At 48.3% G+C, this 24,953-nt stretch overlaps 3 protein-coding genes and 1 non-coding gene across 6 annotated transcripts; 1 reads left to right on the forward strand and 3 right to left on the reverse strand.

The window, feature by feature from the left end:
• The first annotated feature begins 359 nt into the window (after window positions 1-359).
• APH1A (aph-1 homolog A, gamma-secretase subunit) lies at window positions 360-15,895 on the forward strand. The gene is made up of 9 exons (XM_008019247.3): window positions 360-457; window positions 2,186-2,375; window positions 11,971-12,602; window positions 13,172-13,342; window positions 13,510-13,583; window positions 13,821-13,943; window positions 14,097-14,224; window positions 14,641-14,764; window positions 15,103-15,895. The coding sequence occupies exons 3-9, from the start codon at window positions 12,490-12,492 to the stop codon at window positions 15,165-15,167; spliced, it is 798 nt and encodes a 265-aa protein (XP_008017438.1). The 5' UTR covers window positions 360-457; window positions 2,186-2,375; window positions 11,971-12,489; the 3' UTR covers window positions 15,168-15,895.
• C20H1orf54 (chromosome 20 C1orf54 homolog) lies at window positions 1,188-9,461 on the reverse strand. Of its 2 annotated transcripts, none has more exons than XM_008019246.3 (7): window positions 9,214-9,461; window positions 8,763-8,827; window positions 7,434-7,517; window positions 6,428-6,486; window positions 5,594-5,704; window positions 2,458-2,556; window positions 1,188-1,274 (listed from the first exon to the last, which is right to left on the reverse strand). In XM_008019246.3, exons 2-6 carry the CDS (start codon window positions 8,806-8,808, stop codon window positions 2,461-2,463), a joined length of 396 nt encoding a protein of 131 aa, XP_008017437.2. In that variant the 5' UTR covers window positions 8,809-8,827; window positions 9,214-9,461; the 3' UTR covers window positions 1,188-1,274; window positions 2,458-2,460. The 2 variants fall into 2 exon arrangements, with proteins under 2 accessions (XP_008017437.2, XP_008017435.2); XM_008019244.3 differs by having other exon boundaries at window positions 2,458-2,559; window positions 9,214-9,459.
• Window positions 15,896-16,222: 327 nt separating the features above from the next.
• On the reverse strand, window positions 16,223-23,462 carry CA14 (carbonic anhydrase 14). 2 transcript variants are annotated; one of them, XM_008019249.3, is made up of 11 exons: window positions 23,026-23,462; window positions 21,056-21,076; window positions 19,574-19,753; window positions 18,921-19,063; window positions 18,663-18,758; window positions 18,413-18,479; window positions 18,073-18,230; window positions 17,853-17,973; window positions 17,598-17,618; window positions 17,401-17,485; window positions 16,223-16,697 (listed from the first exon to the last, which is right to left on the reverse strand). In XM_008019249.3, exons 1-11 carry the CDS (start codon window positions 23,078-23,080, stop codon window positions 16,631-16,633), a joined length of 1,014 nt encoding a protein of 337 aa, XP_008017440.3. In that variant the 5' UTR covers window positions 23,081-23,462; the 3' UTR covers window positions 16,223-16,630. The 2 variants fall into 2 exon arrangements, with proteins under 2 accessions (XP_008017440.3, XP_037853948.2); XM_037998020.2 differs by lacking the exon at window positions 18,663-18,758 and having other exon boundaries at window positions 16,590-16,697.
• LOC119624643 (small nucleolar RNA U13) lies at window positions 19,415-19,518 on the reverse strand. The gene has a single exon (XR_005240796.1). It is a non-coding gene; the product is annotated as a small nucleolar RNA U13 (small nucleolar RNA).
• Window positions 23,463-24,953: the final 1,491 nt, after the last annotated feature.

Consider the following 24,953-nt stretch of genomic DNA (forward strand, 5'->3'; position numbering starts at 1 on the left):
TAGGAACTAACTCATCTGCCCCCTCTTTGAACACCTCCGCTCACGAGCGCAGCACGTGGAAACCATCAGTGATTTGTGTCTGCAACGTGTGTGTGAGAGAATGGAAGTGTGTGACACGGTATATTCTCCCGCTCTCGGCGGCCCAGCCCTCGTGACTCTCCGGTCTCTGTTTCACCTCCCCCACCCCTTTCTCCTCCAAGCTGGGTGCCTCCTGCCCTGCTGGGTGAGGAGGGTGGGGATTGCAGCCGAGAACACCGCGTCCTCTCTGGCTCCCGCTGGGGCGACTCCTCCGGCCCTTTTCTTACATAACCTATCACGCACGTTACCAGCTCAGATGCCACCCCGCCACGACGCTAGAGGTCAAAACGAAACTCAGTTTTTCCTGACTTTTTTTGTCCAGGCTTCTTGGGCCCGGCGTCCTGAATTATCTGATTCCAAGCACGGGGAACAGAATGGGGTAGGTCCCTGATCTCCTAGGTTATGGCTTTGTCCAGCTTCAGTGCCTTCATTTGTCCCCTAGAGAAGATTCGAAAGACTTTGAAGGAGGGGAGGGAGGCAAGTCCAGAGTTTAGAGAGTCTCAGAAATAACTGGGACGTTACTGTTGTCGTTGCGGCTTGCATTTTGAGAGTACAAGGGAGAGGAGAGCAGGGCCAAGGATTGTGAGCTGGTTAAAGATAGTACGTCGCAGAGACCGCAAGGGGGCAGCCCAATTCTCATTAGGGTCCCGAGGATAGCGATTTAAAAAAAAATTTTAAGTGTTTGTCCCTGCCATAATTACCAACTGCAAAAGGCACATTGTTGGACAGAGGTGTGGGTGGGGGTGGGTAGGTGTGAATATTTTAAATCTATTCTAAGTAGTTTTTGATATTTTACCTTATGTTTTAACAATGTGCTTATTCTTACAAAAAGAAAAGATTCAAAAACCTCAACCCCGTTTCCCCAAGCACACTGTTTCAACACCATATTTAATAAAATAAAACAAGAGAATTACCAATATGGACTGCGAATAAACCTGTTGTCTGTGGGTGCCCTTCTCCAGTCTTCTCCAAACTGCAGATTTTTTCAGTCCATAATGCCCTCTAATTCAGTTGTCACCCAACTCCCCTTCCAATCTACACTTGCTGCCTCTAAATCCTGGTGCTCTCTTTATTGTGACTTTAGAACAGACACATGAAGGAGTAGATGGTAACCAGATTATTTCACTTATTTATTTTATCTTCCAATTTCCCCTTGCCAAACTCCCATCCAAAGAGTCATAGCAGCCTTCTCCCACCTAAAAAAGCAGAGAAAGAAAAGAAAAGAAAAGAAAGAAAGAAAGAAAGAAAAGAAAAGAAAGAAAGAGAAAGAAAGAAAGAAAGAAAAAAAAAAAATAAAAGAGTCAGGAGACCCGAGAAACCCCTTCATGCCCCCCACACTCTACGGAAACTCCCCAGATATTCTGAGCTGGGATTGCTCTGTGATAGCTCCTGGGAAGGATGTGTGTGTACCCCTCTTCTCCACAGTCCTTTCACCTCCTGCTGAATCTCTTTATGCTCAATGGTTATTTAGCATCCCAATTTAAAAATGCTTTTCCTATAATACAATTTTCTCTTCCCTTCTCTCCCCCTGCCCTGCCATACATCAGAGAACCGCCACCCCTTCTGCCTCTGAACTTTGCCTCTTGACTCTACCAGGTTGTAGGACCCACCCACTTTGCCCTTTGGCATTCGCCGTGACTTGAATCATGGCTAGACTGGAACTAGCTTTGACTGTTCCAGACATTTTGGAAGCCTGGAGAGGTATTCCCCCAACCCCTTCATCTACTTGCCTCTGCTCTAGGAGATCCTGAAGGTCTCTTAGTTCAGAAAAACTAATGACTCATCACAAAAGTCTGCCTCAGCATCTCCTAAATTTCTTTAAGACCGAATAAGAAGATTTTTGTAAATGTGATCCCTCTTCTTTCATTTTACTTGTTATTTTTTGAGACAGAGTCTCATTCTGTTGCCCAGTGGCAACAGTACAGTGGCCAGATCATGGCTCACTGCAGCCTCCGCTTGATGGGCTTAAGGAATCCTTCCACCTGCTCCTCCCCAGTAGCTGGGACTGCAGGCCTGTGCTACCACACCCAACTAATTTTTATTTTTATTATTTTTTTAACGTCTTGTAGAGGAGTTATTTATTTATTTATTTTTAATTTTTTTGTAGAGATAAGGTCTGTTGCTCAGCCTGGTCTCGAACTATGTTGCTCAGCCTGGTCTGGAATTCCTGGACTCAAGCGATCCTCCCACCTCAGCATCCCAAAGTGCTGGGATTACAGGGATGAGCTACCATGCCTGAATCTCTTCCTTCAGTGGCTGATAATTGACCAGGCTGGAAACACTAGCCAGAGATACTGGTAAGAATTACTTCGGTTTAGTGTGGGAAGTTAAAAAATATTATTTCACAGACTCCCCCAAAGCCAGTGGCTGCACTCTTACCTTCTACATGAAATACATCCCCGCCTGAACAAAGGCACACGACAGGAGGAGGGGAATAGGACTCCGCAAAGTGGACACAGCATCATTCAGATCTGGACTCTGCTAAAATACAGACATCCCCACACAGTAGGCTCGTGTCATTCCTCCTACCACTTCTCCGTCCCCCTCCAGAAGGACTGCCACCTCTTTACAACAACCTCTGTCTTCCTTCCTTTGGGCTTAGAGAAAGATCCATCCTTCCCCATCACTGTAAGGAGTCCTTTCTTCTGTGCCTTTCAGCTATCCCTGACCATACCAGGGAGGCCAATTCAATTCAATTATTTCTATTTTGTATCTATTATATGCATGATACTATGCTAGTCACTGTGTTAGGTGCTACAGAGAAGGATATAAATATGAATAAGACAAGATTCCTGTCCTCAAGGAATTTATAATCTAAAGAGAGCCTACTATATACTTTATTTGTTTATTTATTTATTTATTTATTATTTTTTGAGACATAGTCTTGCTCCGTCGCCAGGCTGGAATGCAGTGGTGCAATCTCAGCTCTCTGTAACCTCCACCTCCAAGGTTCAAGCAGTTCTCCTGCCTCAGCCTCCCAAGTAGCTGGGATTACAGGCGCCTGCTACCATGCCTGGCTAATTTTTGTATTTTTAATAGAGACGGGGTTTTGCCATGTTGGCCAGGCTGGTCTCAAACTCCTGACCTCAGGTGATCCGCCCACCTCAGCCTCCCAAAGTGCTGGGATTACAGGCGTGAGTCACCGTGCCCAGCCTACTATATGCTTCAAAAAGAATTAACTGCCCTTATTGTCAATCTTTCACTTCCATTCTTACTGGGTTCTTTGATCTGTGCTCAACTATGTGCAGACTGCTCTTTGGTCCTATTCCGCTTTCCAGCTGTTGCTTCTCTTTTTCATTACCAGATTTTTTAGATGGTTGGTCTGTACTCACCTTCCTTTCCTCATAATGTACTCCCTCTTTAACTCCACAAAAATCTAGCTTTTCTGCAAGCACTCAATTAAAACTATTTTCTTGAGAGTTACCAGTGACCTCCTCCTCCTTGGCCTCTTGGTAACTTTTGATGGATTATATTAAACTTTCTCTTTTAGAATCTAAAATACAAACTTGGCTATCTGCCTACTTCTGCAGTCAAATCCTTCTCCATTCCATTCATTAATTTCTCTTCCTCCCACTCACTACAGGCACAGTCACTGGCCTTCTGAGTTTGTGTGTACTGGCTTTGTTGAGCTCATTTACTTTCATAACTGTCACTTTGCACTTAGAACTCTAGCCCTGATCTAGTTCAGTGACCTTTAGGACACCCTCATAGAGCTGTTACCATAAACTCAGCTTGGCCATTACCAAATTAATAAGTTCTGTCCTAAACCACTCTGGCCTCCCATAGTTCCCACTTTGGTCAATGATTTTCCCAGATATCCATGTGTAAAACCCATGAGTTATTTTAACTCTCTCCTCATTTATACCTAATATAAAATTATCACTCAAGCAAGGTATTTTCTTCATATTTATTTTTCTCCTCTCCATTCATAATGCCAGAATACAGATTGTTTCTGGAACAACGCAAATCTCATGAGTTGCTCTCCACTAAATTATTTATATCCTGCATACAACCTGATGAGTGGTTTATCTTTTATCTTTTTTTTTTTTTTTTTTGAGACGGAATTTCACTCTTGTTGCCCAGGCTGGAGTGCAATGGTGCGATCTCGGCTCACTGTTGCAACCTCTGCCTCCCAGGTTCAAGCAATTCTCCTGCCTCAGCCCCCCAAGTAGCTGGGATGACAGGTATGCGACACCACACCCAGCTAATTCTGTATTTTTACTAGAAATGGGGTTTCTCCATGTTGGTCAGGCTGGTCTTGAACTCCCGACTTAAGGTGATCAGCTTGCCTCAGCCTCCAAAAGTGCTTGGATTACAGTTGTTAGCACCACACCTGGCCACTTTTTCTAAAATATCACTTTTCATCGTGTTTTTACTATAATGAAGAACTTACTAGGCTCCTTGTTGATTATGAGTCCAGACTTCAGCCTGACACTTGAGACTCTCTGAAATTTGACCCTATGTTGCCACATGTGAAATTACCAAGCAAATATTAGGAGCCTTGTAAATTTTTTATTTTTCTTAATTCCCACTGTTCCCTTCCATATACCCTCTCCTTCAATCATACCCTATTTGTTAAACATATTAGGCTTATTCTATTCCCCACTCCTGTGCAGCTCTTTCACTCTTTTTTTTTTTTTTTTAGATAGAGTCTCGCTCTGTTGCCCAGGCTGGAGTGGAGTGGCATGATCTCAGCTCACTGCAACCTCTGCCTTCCGGGTTCAAGCGATTCTCGTGCCTCAGCTTCCCAAGTAGCTGGGATTATAGGCAGGCACCACCACGCCTGGCTAACTTTTGTATTTTTAGTAGAGATGGGTGGTTTCACCATGTTGGCCCTTGAACTAGCCTTGAACTGCTGACCTCAAGTGATCCTACCACCTTGGCCTCCCAAAGGATTACAGGTGTAAGCCACCACACCTGGCCTCTTTCACTCTTGGAATAACTATTCTTTCTCCTAATTGCTTCTGTCCTTTCATAACTACCCACCAATCAAAAGCTCATCTATTCTTCAAGGTGTATCTCAACCACAAATGCCTCTTGAAAGCTTTTCAGACAACTCTAACCTGTACTAATCTCTCTCCTTACACTGGCTAAAGCACTGCCAGTATCTTCTGCTTTCAAATTTATATATAATTTAACACTGTAACATACCTTTTCATTTTGTTCTAAGTGTTTCATAAATGTAAACTTGAATTTTATAAGTTCTTTGAGGACAGGAACATCATAGATTTCTTTTTGATCAGCATCAGTTACCTTGGCAGCCTTAGGCACAGATTACATACATATTGAATACTACTGAACTGAAATTTAACTGCACCATATCTTCCCAGTGTTCTGTATACAGGGTTAGTATTAAATCTCAGTGAAACATGGCCAAGTTGAGATGAACACCTACATTGAAGTACTAATTATTTGGTTCCCCCATCCACCAAAGCCTGGTATTCCAGGCCTCTATTACTCCAGGTCACTAGGGATATCCTGTCTCCCCCCAGCCCCCAATCCCCAATCAACTCACTGGTTCCGTTGTTACTGGTTTCACAGTTACAGGCTTCGGATGGTCTGCACGTGCTGGTTCAAGACTAATGGTAGTCCCTACTGCCTCTGTTGTGTCCTTATCCAACCTGTTCTACCCTCAGTAGGATTTGGGAAACACAGAGTTATCATTTTTTTCCATCCAACATCTTCATAGATTCTCTATTTAAAGTTCTCCCCTTCACCACCTCCACCCAGCCCAAGGACTTAAACTCAGGGATTCCCCCCTACCCTATACTTGCATAGATTTGTACCCATCTCATTCAAAAGTCCCTTGATGCCCCTCCTCAGTGTCTTAGCAAACTTACTGAGGACAATTTATAAAGTTCTGGCTTTTTTTCCTCCCCAGATAGGTTAACAAATCTGTTTTGGGCCTACTACTTAGTTTCTCCTCATCAAACTCATTTTTATTTTTGCTAATCAGATACATTTCAACATTGCCCAGTTTCTTTTCTTTTCTTTTCTTTTTTTTTTTTTTGAGATGGAGTCTGGCTCTGTTGCCCAGGGTAGAGTGCAGTGGAATAATCTTGGCTCACTGCGTCCTCCATCTCCCGGATTCAAGTGATTCTCCTACCTCACCCTTCTGAGTAGCTGAGATTATAGGTGTATGCTACCATGTCCAACTAATGTTTTTGTATTTTTAGTAGAGACGGGGTTTCACCATGTTGGCCAGGCTGGTCTCAAACTCTTGACCTCAAATGATTCACTCGCCTTGACCTCCCAAAGTGCTGGGATTACAGGCGTCAGCCACCACGCCTGGCCAGTTTCTTTTTAATTGTTACTTATCCTAAATCTTTTAGATGTAGAGGTCACTCACCAGCCTGTCCTCTGACTCAAATATGGAGTAATCAATGGTGAAATCTGCACTAAAGTCATCTGCAGAGGAGAAAGAAAATCAGTAATAATTAGAGAAAAAGGTAACTCTAGATCTGGAAATGAAAAGAGAAGAAATTGCTCAGAATAGTTTAACTTAAGTTGTAACATTTATTGGTATAATCCAATTTTATTTAACTGTAATGTTAAAAATGACTGTGAGTGTATACATTTTTATTTTCAATCTAGGTATCTAAAATAATTTACAAATTTGAAAAATTTTCAAGTTCTTCTTTTTTTAGAGTCAAGGTCTCACTCTGTTAACAGGCTGGAGTACAGTTAGTTCAATCATAGCTCACTGCCACCTCCAGCTCCTGAGCTCAAGTGATCCTCCCGCCTCAGCCTCCTGAGTAGCTGGGACTACAGCCATGTGCCACCATGCCCAGCTAATTGAAAAAAAAAAAATTTTTTTTTTCTATAGAGACAAGGTCTTGCTATGATGCTCAGGCTGGTCTTGAACTCCTAGGCTCAAGCAATCCTCCCATCTAAAAATGTCTTTTTTTTTTTTTTTTTTTTTTTTGAGATGGAGTCTCATTCTATCCCCCAGGCTGGAATACAGTGGCGTGATCTCGGCTTACCACAACGTCCAGCCTCCCGGGTTCAAGTGATTCTCCTGCCTCAGCCTCTTGAATAACTGGGACTACAGGCAGGTGCCACCATGCCTGGCTAATTTTTGTATTTTTTGTAGAGACAGGGTTTCACCCTGTTGGTCAGGCTGGTCTCGAACTTCTGACCTCAGGTGATCCACCCGCCTCAGCCTCCCAAAGTGCTGGGATTACAGGCATGAGTCACTCTCCCCGGCCCATCATGAGCCTTGATAGGTTTTGTTCATAGCCAGATTTTTCTCTGACCCCATTGCTCTGCTGCAAAGTGAAGAGCAAAGTCTCAGAACTAAATATCCTGAAGCCTCTCTCCAGTTGGCTATGAGCAAGAGCCTTTCATGTACTCACCATAACTGGGGGTGACTGTATAATAATAGACCACCTGATAATATTCATCCTCTCCCATTCTTTCTTCATCCTCATATTCTTGTCCTATGGGGACAAGGACTATAGGTCAAGGGACATCTGGAACACCTTACTAACAAAAGGACACCTGGAATTGACCTCAGCGTTCCCAGCTTTCTCGCTTTCTCGCTTTCTCTCTCTCTGTCTCTCTCTCTTTCTTTCTTTCTTTCTCTTCCCCTCCAATAGTCATACTCCCTTCCTGCCTGTGCACCCTTACACCCCTCTCAGTCTTCTGGGCTCCATATCTGTAATGAGGCCTGTTACTCTGTGCCCTTTCAATCCAGGAACTCCTAAAACAGAAAACAGTCCCCTTCACATACTATAAACCCAAAGGGAGAACCAAACCTAAAAAAGGTAGGAAGAGTAGAGACCAGGAATTAAACACGCCAAATCTTCTATTTAGTATGCTCCAGATCTTACTGTATTTGTGAGAGATCTTTTCTCATCAGTGTTTCTTACAAATAACACACACCCTTAGGCGTTGGATTTGAGCTTTAGTTCCAGCTTCACTGCTAACGGAGTAACCCTAAACAATCCACTTAACATCCGCTTTCTTAAAATGAGTCAGCTGGACTAAATGACCCATCTCCTTTAGTTTTTCTTCCCTTTCAGAACTAAAAATATGTGGCTTTGATATGACTGGATCAAGAACTCCAGGCCTCCTGCTAAACACTTCCCTGAGCTCCTTGAATGCTTTCCCTTCAACTCCAAGCTAATGACACAAGAATCTAGAGGAAAAGGAAACAATGAGAGACACACCTGGCAGACTGGGGAACAAAGGAGGGAAGGAGCCAAGCTACTGTTGGGACCCTGTCCCTGAAGACAGCCAGTTTTCCACTACCCTAAATGTCACCCCACTTCTGTGTCTTTACTAATAGCAGTTTTTTTTCTCCAATTCTCTGGGAAAGGAGATACCCTAACTACTAGTTTTAGACTGTGACACCTTCCAATAATTCTTCCTTCACCCTTACTTTAGCCCCTCTCATCTTGTTCAACTTCCGTGGTGATGGAGAACTGAGCTCAGTGTTGCTAGGGCCTCCTTGTATCTGGAGCTCCATCCTCCTCCTTTGACAGGACTCTGCTTTTTTTTTCCTTTCCTGGCTCTGCCTTCCAGATCTCCATTCTGCCCTCAACACCAAATCCTAGCACGATGAGAAAACTCTATTGCTCCCCATTGAAATGCACCTCTTACCCACTCCTCATTTTTTTTTCTCCCACCCCATTTATGGTAGAAGACCTGGCACAAAAGCTCAGTGAGAGGAGTGGACTTACCCAGGATAAATGGCACAGCAAGGATGGCTGCAAAGAGGATATCCATTCTGGATTCTGCACTATTGCTGTGAAAGTAAAAAAGGAAATTACAGTTTCCCACCAAACTTACCCCGCCTCCCCTCCTCCTCCAAAGCAGGGAAGGACCTGCAGCAACTCTTCTCCTCCCAGGGGGCAGAACTCCCCGCCTACTGGCTGACTGACTAGATCTCCAGTTACTGCCGGTCCCCAGCCAGAGCTGCCCAGATTGAGAGGCAAAAGGGGGTTTTGATACAAACATATTTCTTAAGCTCCGCCTGCCCTAGATTAGATCCATTCAGGACTTCCACTGCCATTACCAAAAAATAAAAAAATAAAAATAAGCCTACCAAGAAGTTTCCCCTCTCCTGGCTTTCCTTCCTTCCTCCAAAGCCTCATAAAAAGCTCACCCTCCCTCTCACTGTCCCTGACTTACCATCACCACCCCAAGTTGCGTTTCTCTCTGAGGCTTCATCAGTCTTTTTTCATCACAGTGGAAATGATATGAGGAAGGAGTGAGCATTTTTCTAGACTGAAAAGGTCCCTTTCTTCTGTCTGTCTTGAGCTATGGAGAATAGGAACAATATTTACCCATCATTTTCTGACTTAAAGCACCTACTGCATGGCTTCAGATAAAAGTCTCTCAGCCACGGTCAGTTATTTCCTCTCTGGTAATACTGACCTCACCTCACCTCTTTGTTTTCTTTTGAGACAGAGTCTCACTTTATCACCCAGGTTGGAGTGCAGTGGCACGATCTCGGCTCACTGCAACCTCCGCCTCCCGGGTTCAAGTGATTCTCCTGCCTCAGCCTCCCCAGTAGCTGGGACTACACGTGCGTGCCACCATGTCCAGCTAAGTTTTGTGTTTTTAGTAGAGGCAAAGTTTCACCATGTTGGCCCAGGCTGGTCTCGAACTCCTGACCTCAGGTGATCCACCCATCTCGGCCTCCCAAAGTGGGATTACAGGCATGAGCCACTGTGCCCAGCCCAGCCTCACCTCATCTCTTTCTCAACTTCCAGGATGCAAGTTGGGAGAAGGGAGGAAGCAGATAGTCTCTTTCCCTGCTACAGGTGCCACACCCTCCCTCCCACATTTGGTCACTTGGTGTGTTCCCTTCATTCAGTCCTACAGGAGTAAAGTTTTTATCCTTTCCTCTGCTTTTATGTTTCCCATGATCATTCAATTCAGAAACCCTTAGCAACGTATGTGCTAGGCACAGTGTGCTAGGCCTAGTCTGATAGGCACTGAGAGCTTACAAGCAAGGGAATAAGAAAAGACAGTTTTGCTTTGTTCTTAAGGGAAGTTAATAAGTATCTGCTCAACATCTACTATGAGTCAGGCACTGTGCAAGTGTCTGTGGAACCACCCATGAACAAGATAGGTTTAGAGCCTGGTCAGAAGATGCTGTGGTAACACACAATGGAGAGATGAAGCTGGTCACAGTGGCTCACGCCTGTAATCCCAGCACTTTGGGAGGCCTAGGCAGAAGGATCACCTGAGGTCAGGAGATCAGGAGATCAGCCTGGCCAACATGGTGAAACCTTGTCTCTACTAAAAATACAAAAATTAGCTGGTTGTGGTGGCGGGCGCCAGTAATCCCAGGTACTAGGGAGGCTGAGGCAAGAGAATCACTTGAACCTGGGAGGCAGAGGTTGCAGTGAGCCGAGATTGCACCACTGTACTCCAGTCTGAGCGACAGAGTGAGATTCCATCTCAAAAAAAAGACATGAGAACAATTGTCTCATTGCTATCCACCTGACTCTGCCTGCTGGGCTCAGAAGCAGGACATACTGGAGTCTTGAACACAGGCCATGATAATGCTACCCTCTTAATCTTATTAGGGAATAATTTGCCTTGTGACGTTCCATGTAAATCTTTTCTTTCTTTTTTTTTGGAGTCTTGCTCTGTCACCCAGGTTTAAGTGCAGTGGTGTGATCTCAGCTCACTGTAATCTCCACCTCCCAGGTTCGAGCTATTCTCGTGGCTCAGCCTCCTGAGTAGCTGGGACTACAGGTGCGCACCACCATGCCTGGCTAATTTTTTGTATTTTTATTAGAGACGGGGTTTCAACATGCTGGCCAGGCTAGTCTCAAACTCCTGACCTCAAGTGATCCCGCCGCCTTGGCCTCCAAAAGTGCTGGAATTACAGGCATGAGCCACTGTGACTAGCCTCTATGTAAATCTATACAATCTATTCCTCGGCTCCTTTCCAGAATTTCCTGGAAGACATGTAAAACACGTATGTGAGTGTGCACATATGGATTAAATCATAAATCACTTCCAGGAAGGAAAGCAAGTTTGGTTATCTTTAAACAATTTCTGTGGGTTTTTTTGGTTCTTTGGTTATGCTTTCAAAAACGATATTCCAGATTCCTTCCCTCTTTTCCATCCTCAGATTCCTTTGCCTAACATCTGCCCTAAGGACTAACCTCTACCCATTCAAATGAGATTACAATCCTCTCCTCTCCTACTTTAACTTTCTTTTTCTTTCTTGAGACAGAACCTCACTCCGTTGTCCAGGCTGTAGTGCAGTGGCGCAGTCGCAGCTCACTGGCACCTCTGCCTCTCGGGTTCAAGCTATTCTTGCTGCTCAGCCTCCCGGGTAGTTGGGATTACAGGCGCGCGCCACCACACCTGACTAATTTTTGCATTTTTAGTAGAAATGGGGTTTCGCCATGTTGGCCAGGCTGGTCTCAAACTCCTGGCCTCCCCAAGTGCTGGGATTACAGGGGTGAGGCACCGCGCCCAGCCTACTTTAACTTTCATTCACTCTAATATACAACCCTTCTCTCCAATCTGAGGAAAACGCACCACTGCGGTTCATTTTTCAGAAAATAAACAGAGGAAGTATGACATAAAAGGAACTTGGGGCGGGGGTGTCGTTTTCCTTCAACCGCATCGCTCTAATTGCTTTTAAACTCCCGGACTCTTTCAAAATGCCTTCCTAACATTTCTCTCCAGGCTCCTTTTGCTTCTCTCCGATTCTCTTGTCATTACAGATGAAGGCTTCATTAGCGATATACTGTATTCCATGTTTATTATACTAGCCTGTCCAAAGAGCTCCTACTTTTTAATGTAATCTTCATCCCTTAGGCAACAGCTGTAGCCCATTTCCTCTCATTCAAGTAAGAACAATACCCGTCCCTATCTCCCTGCGCCCCATCCTGTGCTCTCTTTGTATTTGTCTCTTAGATTCAAACAGGATCTACCCCCGCTGCAGCCCTTCAAGAAGAGGTATGATTGCTACCGCTTTTCCCCACAAAGTGACGAAAGGAAACAGCGACGGAGGCGCAACCGAACCCAGGAATCTGTGTCTTCACTGGTCCATTCCCGGCCCACCCCCATTAACCGGCTCGAGCCACTCCCAGGACGTAGTCAAGGCCTCGGAAGGCGACTACAACTCCCAGCACGTCGAGCTGCTCCGCCCGCGCTGATTCTCCATTGGCCTTCCGGGGGTGGGGATTAGATGGGAGGTGGCCGTGGGGCTGCGACCGGGATTTGTCCCCTCTTCGGCTTCCGTAGAGGAAGTCCCGCGGACCTTCATTTGGGGTTTTGGTTCCCCCCCCTTCCCCTTCCCCGGGGTTCGGGGGTGACATTGCACCGCGCCCCTCGTGGGGTCGCGTTGCCACCCCACGCGGACTCCCCAGCTGGCGCGCCTCTCCCATTTGCCTGTCCTGGTCAGGCCCCCACCCCCCTCCCACCTGCCCAGCCATGGGGGCTGCGGTGTTTTTCGGCTGCACTTTCGTCGCGTTCGGCCCGGCCTTCGCGCTTTTCTTGATCACTGTGGCTGGGGATCCACTTCGCGTTATCATCCTGGTCGCAGGGTGAGTAGGGGGTCCGGGAGACGCGGAAGAGCGTCGAAGAGAGAGGTGCGGAAGGGGCTGGAGGAACTGGGGCGAGCCTGGGAGCCTGAATTGGGGACGATAAATCGGAGGTGAAGTTTGGGCGGAGGTGAGGGGTTGGGTCTGGGAGATTTGCCTTTTCCCGCAGTTGGTTTCCACCTTCCAAGGATCTCACAGATTCCTCCTATATTCCTCCCAGCGACGTCAGAGAAGGCCCAAGGCCGAGACTCGTGAGGGGGCTGTGCTGACCTAGGCTGGCCGAGTCAGGTGCCTTAGGGGAGGATCCAGGAACGGATACCTCGCCCTTCGGTGCTTGCACACTCTGGCTCTCATCGCTCTGAAGACTCTTTAATTAGATTTCTCCCCTTTCCTCTGCGTTCACGTTTCCACAGATGAGTCTTTTGGTGGAAACAGTTACCCTACCTGGTCCATGTCTCCCTAACCATCCGGAAGGCTAACTTCCACCCGTCAAGCACCTTGGCTGGTTTCCCTCCTTGATTTCTCTGGCAGCCCTTACCATTGCTTGTCTCACTGTCCCTGTCTTTTCTCAGGGCATTTTTCTGGCTGGTCTCCCTGCTCCTGGCCTCTGTGGTCTGGTTCATCTTGGTCCATGTGACCGACCGGTCAGATGCCCGGCTCCAGTACGGCCTCCTGATTTTTGGTGCTGCTGTCTCTGTCCTTCTACAGGAGGTGTTCCGCTTTGCCTACTACAAGCTGCTTAAGTAAGATGATGGAGTGGTCTGGAGGGGAGAGGGGCAGAGGACTGCACTGTGGGAAGTAGGGCAGTCCCTGGGTGCTGGTTTGGAAGAGGAGGCACTAAGGGAGGACATTAGAGGGAAAGGAGCATTTCTGCCCTCCCTCATGTTTCCCCTACCCCACCCCACCCCAGGAAGGCAGATGAGGGGTTAGCATCGCTGAGTGAGGACGGAAGATCACCCATCTCCATCCGCCAGATGGCCTATGGTGAGCCAAGGGAGAGGGACTGGAGGAGGGAGTTGGACAGCCCCCTCCTCTAGGGAAGTCTCTAAATACCCACATGTTCTAAGTGGCTTCTTATTTTCCTTCATCCGTCACTTCCAAAGAAAGTTGGTCTGGAGGGAGAGTAGGCGTGAAAGAATTGTAACGGGGAATGGGGAGGCGTCAGTGGTGAACAGGCAATAGTGTGATCTCTGACATTGATGAGATCCTCCCTTCCCCCAGTTTCTGGTCTCTCCTTCGGTATCATCAGTGGTGTCTTCTCTGTTATCAATATTTTGGCTGATGCACTTGGTCCAGGTGTGGTTGGGATCCATGGAGACTCACCCTATTACTTCCTGACTTCAGGTAAGATCCAACTTCTATCTAGCCTTCACCCCCCATCCATCCTTGTCCCTGATCTGATTTATTGGCCTTCCCTGGGAGACTTCTTTGGCTCAACATCTCAGGAGGCTGGGAGAAGATCAGGGATGTATCTCCTCCCCATCTCCCTCCCTGCAGCCTTTCTGACAGCAGCCATTATCCTGCTCCATACCTTTTGGGGAGTTGTGTTCTTTGATGCCTGTGAGAGGAGACGGTACTGGGCTTTGGGCCTGGTGGTTGGGAGTCACCTACTGACATCGGGACTGGTGAGTTGGAGACAGGGGCTTAAGTTAGGGAGAAAAGCATTTAATGGTGAGTGGGATGTCGGGGAAAGGGTATCCTCACTTCTTAACATTTTTAACTTACCTGGGAGGAGGCGGAAAGGTGAGTCTTTTGAGGTCTCTCACCTCAGCATCAGTTCTAGCACGTGCTCTGGGGAGGAGGTTGAACGCATTAGTCAAACTGTAATGCAGAGGGCCTGAGGTGGTCAGGAGCGGCAGAAACCTTTGAGGTTCTGAGGAGCTGAAAATCAAAAGTCCCCTTAACCACAAGATGTTGGTGCTCTGAAGGGAAAGACTGGGGAATTTGAGAGAGATGTCTGGGAGTCAAAGGTACAGAGAGAATATGGGGATTAGGTCGGGGGAGAATCTAATCTCTTTCCTACTCTTACCCTCCTTCCTAGACATTCCTGAACCCCTGGTATGAGGCCAGCCTGCTGCCCATCTATGCAGTCACTGTTTCCATGGGGCTCTGGGCCTTCATCACAGCTGGAGGGTCCCTCCGAAGTATTCAGCGCAGCCTCTTGTGTAAGGACTGACTACCTGGACTGATCGCCTGACAGATCCCACCTGCCTGTCCACTGCCCATGACTGAGCCCAGCCCCCCGGCCCGGGTCCATTGCCCACATTCTCTGTCTCCTTCTCGTCGGTCTACCCCACCACCTCCAGGGTTTTGCTTTGTCCTTTTGTGACCGTTAGTCTCTAAGCTTTACCAGGAGCAGCCTGGGTTCAGCCAGTCAGTGACTGGTGGGTTTGAATCTGCACTTATCCCCACCACCTGGGGACCCCCTTGTTGTCCAGGACTCCCCCTGTGTCAGTGCTCTGCTCTCACCCTGCCCAAGACTCACCTCCCTTCCCCTCTGCAGGCCGACGGCAGGAGGACAGTCGGGTGATGGTGTATTCTGCCCTGCGCATCCCACCCGAGGACTGAGGGAACCTAGGGGGGACCCCTGGGCCTGGGGTGCCCTCCTGATGTCCTCGCCCTGTATTTCTCCATCTCCAGTTCTGGACAGTGCAGGTTGCCAAGAAAAGGGACCTAGTTTAGCCATTGCCCTGGAGATGAAATTAATGGAGGCTCAAGGGTAGATGAGCTCTGAGTTTCTCAGTACTCCCTCCCCAGACTGGACATCTTGGTCTTTTTCTCAGGCCTGAGGGGAACCATTTTTGGTGTGATCAAATACCCTAAACTGCCTTTTTTTCTTTTTTGAGGTGGGGGAAGGGAGGAGGTATGTTGGAACTCTTCTAACCTCCTTGAGCTATATTTTCTCTCCTCGAGTTGCTCCTCATGGCTGGGCTCATTTCTGTACCTTTCTCCTTGGTCCCAGACCTTGAGGGAAAGGAAGGAAGTGCATGTTTGGGAACTGGCATTACTGGAACTAATGGTTTTAACCTCCTTAACCACCAGCATCCCTCCTCTCCCCAAGGTGAAGTGGAGGGTGCTGTGGTGAGCTGACCGCTCCAGAGCTGCAGTGCCGCTGGAGGAGTCAGACTACCATGACATCGTAGGGAAGGAGGGCAGATTTTTTTGTAGTTTTTAATTGGGGTGTGGGAGGGGTGGGGAGGTTTTCTATAAACTGTATCATTTTCTGCTGAGGGTGGAGTGTCCCATCCTTTTAATCAAGGTGATTGTGATTTTGACTAATAAAAAAGAATTTGTAATTGTGGGGGAACTTGGCTTTTAAGGGAGGGGATAGCATGTTAATTGAGATTTCTGTCCTCTCAAATCTCTTGTCCAGCCACTTTCCTAACCTGTCAACCACTGATCTCCAAGCATAGCCTTGGTGCAAGGGCAGAAATCTGGGCTAGTGGTTTAACATGTCTGAAACTTTGGGTTAAGTGTTTTCCCAGAAGCTAATCTTTCCATCCAGGGGTGGGATAAAAGGAGTTAATCACCCATGCTTCTTTTCCCCATCCTTTGCACATCTTTACCACCTGAGGGATTCAGGAACCTACCCACCCTCAAGAGCCTCAAAGGATAGGCCGGAATTAAAGTCAGAAACTTTAATTTCCAAATATATTGATCAAAAATATACAACTTCAACAGCAACTCTTTATCCTAAGGAGAGATCCTGCAGTATATCTAGGGAAAGGGCCATAAAAGTGAGGGGGTAGAGGACTTTGGGATATATCCCTGCAACTAAACAGAGTTTGTTCTCTGCATTAACAACACAGGGATTTCCTCATTTCCTACATGTTTGGAGAGGCTGAAGGCTCTGCAGTTCTTCCTCGAATGACAGCCTGGGTCCATTCCTCTCTGTAGGAGATGTCCAGGGGAAGGAGGACGTCTGCCTACTACTTCTACAGTGTTTCTGGCCGGACTGTACACCCCATTTTAGAGGCTTCCCGATAGGCATTAGGGGAAGTCATCCACATCCACGGTATCTGAGAGGGAATTTATGCCTCAGTCGTGGCTCGTGCTGAGGTGAAGACCACAGTCTTTCGGTTTTCCAGCCTCTTCTTCCTGGAAAGGGGAGTGGCTCGTGAGAATGACTGCTATCTAAGTGAAGCAGATTAGAGGTGGAATAGGAGAATGATTTTTAATAGAAAAGAGGGCTGGGCGAGGTGTTTCACACCTGTAATCCCAGCACTTTGGGAGGCTTGAGGCAGGCGAATCACTTGAGGTCAGGAGTTGGAGACCAGCCTGGACAACATAGTGAAAACCTGTCTCTGCTAAAAATATGAAAATTAGCTGGGCATGGTGGCACATGCCAATAGTCCCAGCTACTCAGGAGGCTGAGGTGGGAGGACCACTTGAATCCAGTAGGTGGAGGTTGCAGTGAGCTGTGATAAAGCCATGCACTCCAGCCTGGACAACAGTGAGATCCTGTCTCAAAAAGCGGGTGACTCACGCCTGTGATCCCAGTACTTTGGGAGGCCAAGGCGGGCGGATCACCTGAGGTCAGGAGTTTGAGACCACCCTGGCCAATACGGTGAAACCTTGTCTCTACTAAAAATAAAAAAATTAGCTGGGTGTGATGGTGCGTGCCTATAGTCCCAGCTACTCAGGAGGCTGAGGCAGGAGAATTGCTTGAACCCAGGAGGCAGAGGTTGCAGTGAGCTGAGATTGTGCACCACTGCACTCCAGACTGGGTAACGGAGCAAGACTCCATCTCCCAAAAAAAGAAAGAAAGAAAGGACTGGAGGAATGGAAAGTAGGACCTCACCGAATCTTTCTAGCAATGAAATAAACAGCCAGGAGAAGGCAGAGACAGCCAACCAAGATTCCTACACCTAGACTCAGCATTTCACCTGGGGGAGATAAAGGTAAAAGGTGTCAGCCTAGGACTAACAGATTTTGAGCCTTTCCCCGACTCGGTGAGGATGCCTCCCCTCCCCACAATATCTTATAAGGCTGCCTTACCTGTGGTATACAAGGATCCCGCTGTAAGAGAAGAAAGTGGGTCAGTGGGACTTCAGATCCCCATCCCAGCTGGGAGCAGCACTCTGCTGCTATGCCTGGGAGAATCACCCAGGCACCCTGGGGTGGGGGTTGGTTCCCAGTCCAAGCAAGTCCCGAAAACCCCTCTCCTATTAGCCTTTTCTTCCCATTGGCTCCCTAGTTCCTGCCATTGTGTTCCCCTCAGTTTCCCATCTCTTCTGAGCCATGCAGAATCACCTTGGCTGAAGGAAGCAAAGACCATTCGCTGATTGAGAGGCTGAGGGGCTCGGTAGTTCTGTACCAGAAGCTTAGAGGGCTCCTCTTCTGTGGAGAACAATGTCCCCTGAAGCTTTTCCAGCTGAGGAGCAGAAGTGTGGGAGAGGTGTCACTTTGGGGAGTGGGAAGGGGTCTGAAGTTACAACTGTGTCTCGCCTCACCTCATTTCTCCACCACTTACCTGTTCCATTGAAATTTGGGACCTTCTATAGAAGACTGTCCAGAGCACACTCTGGTAGCAAGGGGGAGTTGTGAGCGAGCCATTGTAGCGGAAGTACTGCTCCAGCTGTGGGGGGAGCAGCTCTCTTAGGTTGAAGGGAGGCACCGAGGTCTTCTGATCTGGGGAGAACAGACTGGGACTCATCTTCCTTGTAGTGTGTCCTAGCTTACCTAGATAGGGCTCCCAGATGCAGAACTCCTTGGCTGTAAGTAATTGCCTCATCCCAAGGCTTTTTAGGATATTTTTTGAAAGTTTTTTGAAAGTCTAATCTTACTTCCTGCTATAGGTTTTTAAGGCTCACCTTTATGACTGATTTCATGCAAGTGACTCAGAATGTGTTCATAAGCTATATTCTTAGTCTCACCCACCTGGAAGAGGAGGAAAGGGAGAGAGTTTGGAATGAGTCCATGTTTGGAATAAGAAATTTATGTACAGAATAAATGGTCAGGGTGGGCTGCTGCCTGCCATAGGAGGGAGGCCAGCAACAGAAATAGGTGTGAGGGTTGCAGAGGAAGCGGAGAGAAACCTGGAAGGGACTGGGGGCTACTGACCTCAATTAGGATGCCCAGGACAGCCAGGCCCTGAGGCCTCTGAGCAGCCTCACTCAAGCTGTCATAGGAATCAGAGTCATAATGTACAATGTGGAGCTGAAGGAATTAAGAGGGAATTGAATCATGGGATGTCCCCACCCTCTTCAAGGCCTTGATACTAGCTGCCACTGTTCCCCTGCTGTCCTCTAAGGTCCAGATCCTTTCCCCAGGACCAACCATCCCTGTTACTTTGAGTCCCAGCTCTTTGTTCCCTGGTACCTCTGCAACTGTGGCTTCACTGTTGATCTGGTGTTCTGACCCCCCTGGGGATCCTTTCTGACCCCAGTGCAGGTGGAGCTGGGCAGCTACGTATTTTCGGGGAAGTCCACCCAGATACAGGGTAGAGGGCAGAGAGAGTTGCACTGTGAGGAAAAGAGCAAACTAGGATTGGTGGAGGAATGTGGATACATTCCCACTGCTGGGTTGCCACCACTTCTTGGGAGACTTGGCCCTCTTCCAGTTTTCTCCCCCAGTAGCACCCAGTTTCTCCCACAGGCCAGTGCTTTTCTAGTATATCTTCCTTTTTCTCGGTTCAAGTCAGTGCAATGATACTAACCTACCTATTGAGCTTGATTATAAACATTTTGATTCCTGCCTTGGCTACAGGATCTTGATCCCTATTCTCATATCTCCAAATTCATGGACAAAGGTTTTTGAGAATTTGCAGGTTAGGAGAATGCTGCTTTCCTCTGACTCCTGAGCTTATTTGTTTATGTCAGATGGGTAATGTGCCAACATCATAACAAGGTTCGAGGGTGGCACATCTTACGCATGCTCATGAACACCCCATCATCACGCTCATGAACTACAAAAGGATCTGACTCTTAAATTCTGAGCTGGAGCCTACAACTCCTTTGAGCCTGTGCTTTTACCTGTGTGGCCATTGTTATGCAGGTCCAAAGGCTCGGTGCCAGGCTGGTCATATCCGTGGGGCTGCAGAGCAGGCAAGTCAGGGTCAAATGTCACACTGTCTGTCTGAATATCGATGGGCGACTGGGCATTGTTTCCACACTCAGGGTAAGAGGCTGGCCAGTGGTCCTGACCATGTGGGCCTAGTGGGGGTTACCAAAGACATTGGTCCTGTCCTCCAGCTGTAGCTAACCTTCAACAACCCCCCGTCCCTTTGACCCTTCCCCTAACCAAGCCATACATCTGGGTGGAGGTAGAAATGAACTTCCCTCCACTCAGTTAAGACCCCAGTTGTACAGGGATGGGTGAGGTAGGAGTCCCGTTGATTCTCACGCTACAGTTCCCCTTCCTTACCCAGAGGCAGTGATGATTCCCCAACTATCCTGATGAATGGGGAGTGGTAGCTCTTTTACTTACCTGTATTTTGAGGACAAGAAAGCTGAATGGGGGGAGAGGGGATGCATAGAAAACCTGAATACCTTGAGAGATGGGATTAGAGAGTAGGAGTAGAAAAATGGGAGAAATAAAATGATCCTAGGTAGGCCAGGCACAGTGGCTCATGTCTGTAAGCCCAGCACTTTGGGAGGCCGAGGCAGGTGGATCGCTTGAGGTCAGGAGTTTGAGACCAGTCTGGCCAACATGGTGAAACCCTGTCTGTACTAAAAATACAAAAATTAGCCAAACATTTTTTGTATTTGTAATTGGGTGGTGGACACTTGTAATTCCAGCTACTCGAGAGGCTGAGGCAGGAGAATAACTTAAACCCAGGAGGTGGAGTTTGCAGTGAGCCCAGATTGCACCACTGCACTCCAGACTGGGCAACAGAGCAAGACTCTGTCTCAGAAAAAAAAAAAAAAGATCTTAGAGAGATAGGGTCTCCTGGAGGCCCCCTATCAAGTGGCCTTGGGATTCAGTTATCTTAACTTTTCATCATTCATTTCTTGCTCTCACACTGACCGTTTATCATGGGCTCTGGAGTTCAGTTAAGTCATTAATCAGTAGTTCATAGGAACTGAGTTCCACCTCCCCCAGGGTCACAAACTATCCTGCCAGCCTCTTCCTTACCCCTGATCTCCACCTCTGTCCCAATTTCAGATGCAGGTTAGGGGTAGGATGGATTAGGATAGACAGAGCCAGAAGGAGACCTGGCAGCTAAGCTCCCAGAGTTCCCACCCAGCTTCCTTTCCACCCCAGCTCCCTCCCTCCTACATGATTTACTGAGGACTTAACTAGCTTTTCTGCCAAATCAGGAGGTGTAGGATTTGATGATTAGAGCAGGATCTAGGAGCCATATATGCGAAACTCAAGGCAGGAGGAGATCCAGAAGGGAGGAGCTAGGGTGAGAAGCTAAAGGAAGTCTCCTCCCACCCGCACAGTGTGTCTTCTTGCCAGGTGAGGAGGTCCCAGTGTGAAGGGGTTGTCGGGAGGCCGCAAGATCTGCTCACCCTCGTATGTCCAGTGTTGACCTGCAAGGCAGAATAGTTTGGGTTACAGCCAGCGCAGCCTGAGGCAGAGCCCTGTCCTCCACGCTCCCCTCCCTCCAGCATTCTGTACTGCTCCACCTCCCTCTCTGCTGTCTCTCCTCCCTCCGCTTCAGCACTTTCCAAAGGAAGCCCTGAAACTGGACACCTCTGTGGAAAGGTCGGGGGGCCTATTTAAAATCACCAGCCAGTCTGTGCTGGTGCCTGCCGAGTAAAAGGGGAGGAGGAAGGAAAAGAGGTAAAGCCCAGAGACTAAAATTAACCTGGATCCAAATGTGCGATTGGCCTAACCCTTACTTTTCTCTAACCTGTGCCAAATCAATCTAACACTTAGAAGATTGGGATGGGTGAGGTGAGGGTGTGGGCAGAGGTTTTGAAGGATAGGGACTAGAAAGTGGGGAGGAGAAAGGAATTCAGAGTGTGTGCTGGGGGGTGCTACTGAGGGCAGAAGGGGGGATTATTCCTTTGCTTTGCAAAATTGCATGAATAAAGGCACTGAGCCGTAAAATCATATGTAAATTATTCCCTTCTGGTCCCATTAGCTCTAGAGGAAACTCCTCATCACCAGGAGGCTCAGCTCCCTACATTCCCAGATGGTTAGGGAAGGGCAGGAGTCAGGGCAGGGTCTACTGTAGATTGAGGGTGGTGGGTGGGCACAGGCGGCCAGGCTGGCAGGGACAGGATGAAAGTGAAGCATTGTGTGTAGAGAAGAGAGCTGCCAGCTGGGTCACATGCCAGGCTCTCGTGCAGCCCTGTCTGACTCAAAGGCTGAGGGTCTGCAGGTCCAGCCCCTCCATACGGCCAAACTGCCTCAAGAAGAAAACGAAGGGCTTCGTGGTTTATGCTGCAATATTCATACTACTAGAAAACTCTGGAGAAAAATCCTAAATTCCTTCCTCTTTCTCTCTCTCTTATTCCCTTAAATTTCTCAAACTTGTGAGTTGTCCTGCTCTTATCCTCGACCTATTCTGCTGGCCCAAGGGAGAGCTGGAGGCAGCCTCTCATTTACCATCTCTGTGGGACCCCCCAACAACTCGAACTCCCTGGTCTGTAAGGTGCCCGTCCCCTCTGGTCAGAGCCTCAGCACACTTATTATGTCTCTTCCTCCTCTTTCCCTATTTTTTTCTTTCTCCTCAGATGAGATTTGTGACTCTCCATTTGGCTGCCCACCTGCCCCCATCCTCTCTGCATTTGCCTTCTGCTCTCTGGACACCCCCCTCACCCTGCTCTTTCCACAAACCTCAGTTACACACCTAGTATGTGCTGGATACTGTGCTAGGCACAGGAAACACAAAAATGAGGTCTAGGAGTTCCTGGGAACACTCCTGGAGTGCTTCGGCCTGTTCTCCCAAGAATCCCTCCTCATCTCCTGGGAGCTCCTGAAAGTCCTTTGTAAAGTGTCAAACAAATGTTGACTCTTACTGCTACTTTCAGAGGATAACCAGGGAGTTAGTCACTCCACAGAATGAAGAGGGAATCTTGGCCAAAAGGGGATGAATTGGAGATCAGGGTCTGAGTTGGGCAGGAAGTATTCTTCCCCTACCCCCATCTATCCTCTTTTCACTCCAGGCCTCTTTGACTCCCTATTTGGAGGAGTTTGTAAATAAAGAAGTCCAGGAGTCCTGCCTGGTACCAGGGGGTGGGGGAAAGAGCTCTGGAGAAAATCTGTAGCCTGCAAGAAATTCCAGCACTTGCGTATGTACACACCCTGCCCGCCGCTAGTTCTCCCCGACCTCCAGTAACAGCAAGGCTGGAGAGACAAAAGGTAAAGAAGGGAAGTGGTCTCCTCCACACCCTGCTGTTTTTTCCTCATCTCTGAGCCTATTATTCCAGCTTCTAGGCTTCCTTTCACACCTCTCCTCCCCGCATTCGGCACACCTGGCGACATGTGAACATCAGTACAAATCCACACACAGACATTTAGTTGTACCTACCCCCATCTGCAGCCAGGATCCAAATCACCTCCAGCAGGAGGGCGGAGAACAACATAGTGTCCCAGGAAGGGGTGCAGGGGACTGGGAATTTGAGGACTAGAGGACTAGGACAGGCAGAGAGAGAGAGGGAGGGAGGGGGGGGGGGGGGAGAGAGAGAGAGAGAGAGAGAGAGAGAGCGCTCCTGGCGTGAGTGTATTTATCTCTACTTCTCTTGCTGTTTCTGTCTCTGTGGGCTTCCAGGGGATTTGGTGTTCAGTAGGGTACCATGGGTTTCTGGATCCCCAGGACAAATCTCTTGCTGCCTTTTTCTCTGCCCTCTCTCTTTATCTCCCTCTGCAGTCTCCACTCCACTAGCTGGCCAGCGACTTTACCACTGCCTCCTGCTTTTAAGGTGGCTCTGGACGGGTGTATGTGTGGAGGGGGGCCTGCCTGGGCTGCTGGTGAACAGCTCCTTAAATAGCCAATTAGGCATGCAGGATGGCCCCACTCGGAGCTGGAGCGCGGCAAGTTTCACTGGAGCCCTTGCCCTGGCTCAGGAGCCCAGCTGGGGTGAGCTCTTCCTTCCTCTGCTAGTCACACAGATGCTGCTTAGACAGGTGTTCTCTGGAGCAGGCGGGGTCAAGGAATGGGTTTTGGGGTTCAACTCAGCCCCCTCAAGAGGACACTGTATTTTCATCCCTCCGCCTGGCTTCACCTCTGAGGAGCAGCTGCCTGGGTGGTATGGGGCAGATGGTGGGGGTACCTGTTCCCAATTTCCTGCAGAATCTGAGCTGCCCTGGAATGGGAAGAGTCCAGAATTAGGAGATATATAACAAGAAGGAATTGGGGACTCAGGGTGCAGGCGAGGGGTGGAGGAAGTCAAGAACTAAAACCTGAGTTGTGTCCTGAGTTCTAAGGAAGAGAAGCAAGGCGAGGAGAACTCATCTGGAGCAATCTCTTCTGTGCCTGTCACCACCCCCTTCCCACGGTGAGGCCTGGGTCCACGTGCCTGTGTGGCCTGGGGTGGGGGGAGCGTTGTTTGCTGGATAAAGCCCATTTGTGTGCCCAGTGGGGGAAGGGTGTAGCAGCACCATGGAGAGACAGCGGCTGTAACTGCCAGACCCAGCCACCTCCCTCTCCAGGGAGCCCAGATCTAGGGCGGCTTTTGTCACTGAAGAGGACACTGACCTCTGGCAGAGAGGCCAGGGCAGGAGGAAAGAAGGAGAGACTTTGGAAACAATCACTACCACCATCAGAAAAAGGCGGTCTCCAGAGAAAGAGAGGGGAGGGACCGGAGAGACCATGTGATCCAGATGGAAGAGGGGCCCAGGGTCTTCCCTCCAGCCCAACAAAGGGCTGAAGCAGGACATGTGGCACTGAATGAAACCTGCCACCAAGGAGCTGCGCCAGTGGAGTATGGAGGCTGCGCGTCTTAGGAATGTGAGCTGATGTTTGCTCCCCACGGGACTGGAAATCCCGATTGGAATGTACATCCTAAATCCCTCGTTAGAGAATGTGAAACCCACAGATGCTTTCAAGCCAGACATTGAAACCTCTTTCTTCTCCATGCCCTTCACCAGAGGCACCAGCCAGGAGGATGCACCCATTTGAAGCTCCTTCTGCCTTCCTTGCTCCTGCCGAGTAGCAATAAATAGCCAAACAAAGGGAGCAGAAGCTAAATAAGGGCGCAGGATAAAAGCCAAATGAACAGAATAATGCATGTGCTGGATCATCAGCTCCTGCAGAGACAGGAGCTCACTGTGCCTTTCTGTCCCCCGTGATTGATCTGCAAAGCAAAGCCATTTTGCTGATGTCATTTCCCTTCTTCTCCTACCACCCTCTGAATTATTTGTCCCCTTCAGGAAAGTTTTATGTTTTGAGGTTCCCCAAAGCCCCATCCATCCCATCTAAGAAGAGTAAAGGCTTGAAGTATAAATTAGACTTCCCGG

Source organism: Chlorocebus sabaeus, chromosome 20 (assembly GCF_047675955.1).
Source record: "Chlorocebus sabaeus isolate Y175 chromosome 20, mChlSab1.0.hap1, whole genome shotgun sequence".
NCBI classification, from domain to species: Eukaryota; Metazoa; Chordata; class Mammalia; order Primates; family Cercopithecidae; genus Chlorocebus; species Chlorocebus sabaeus.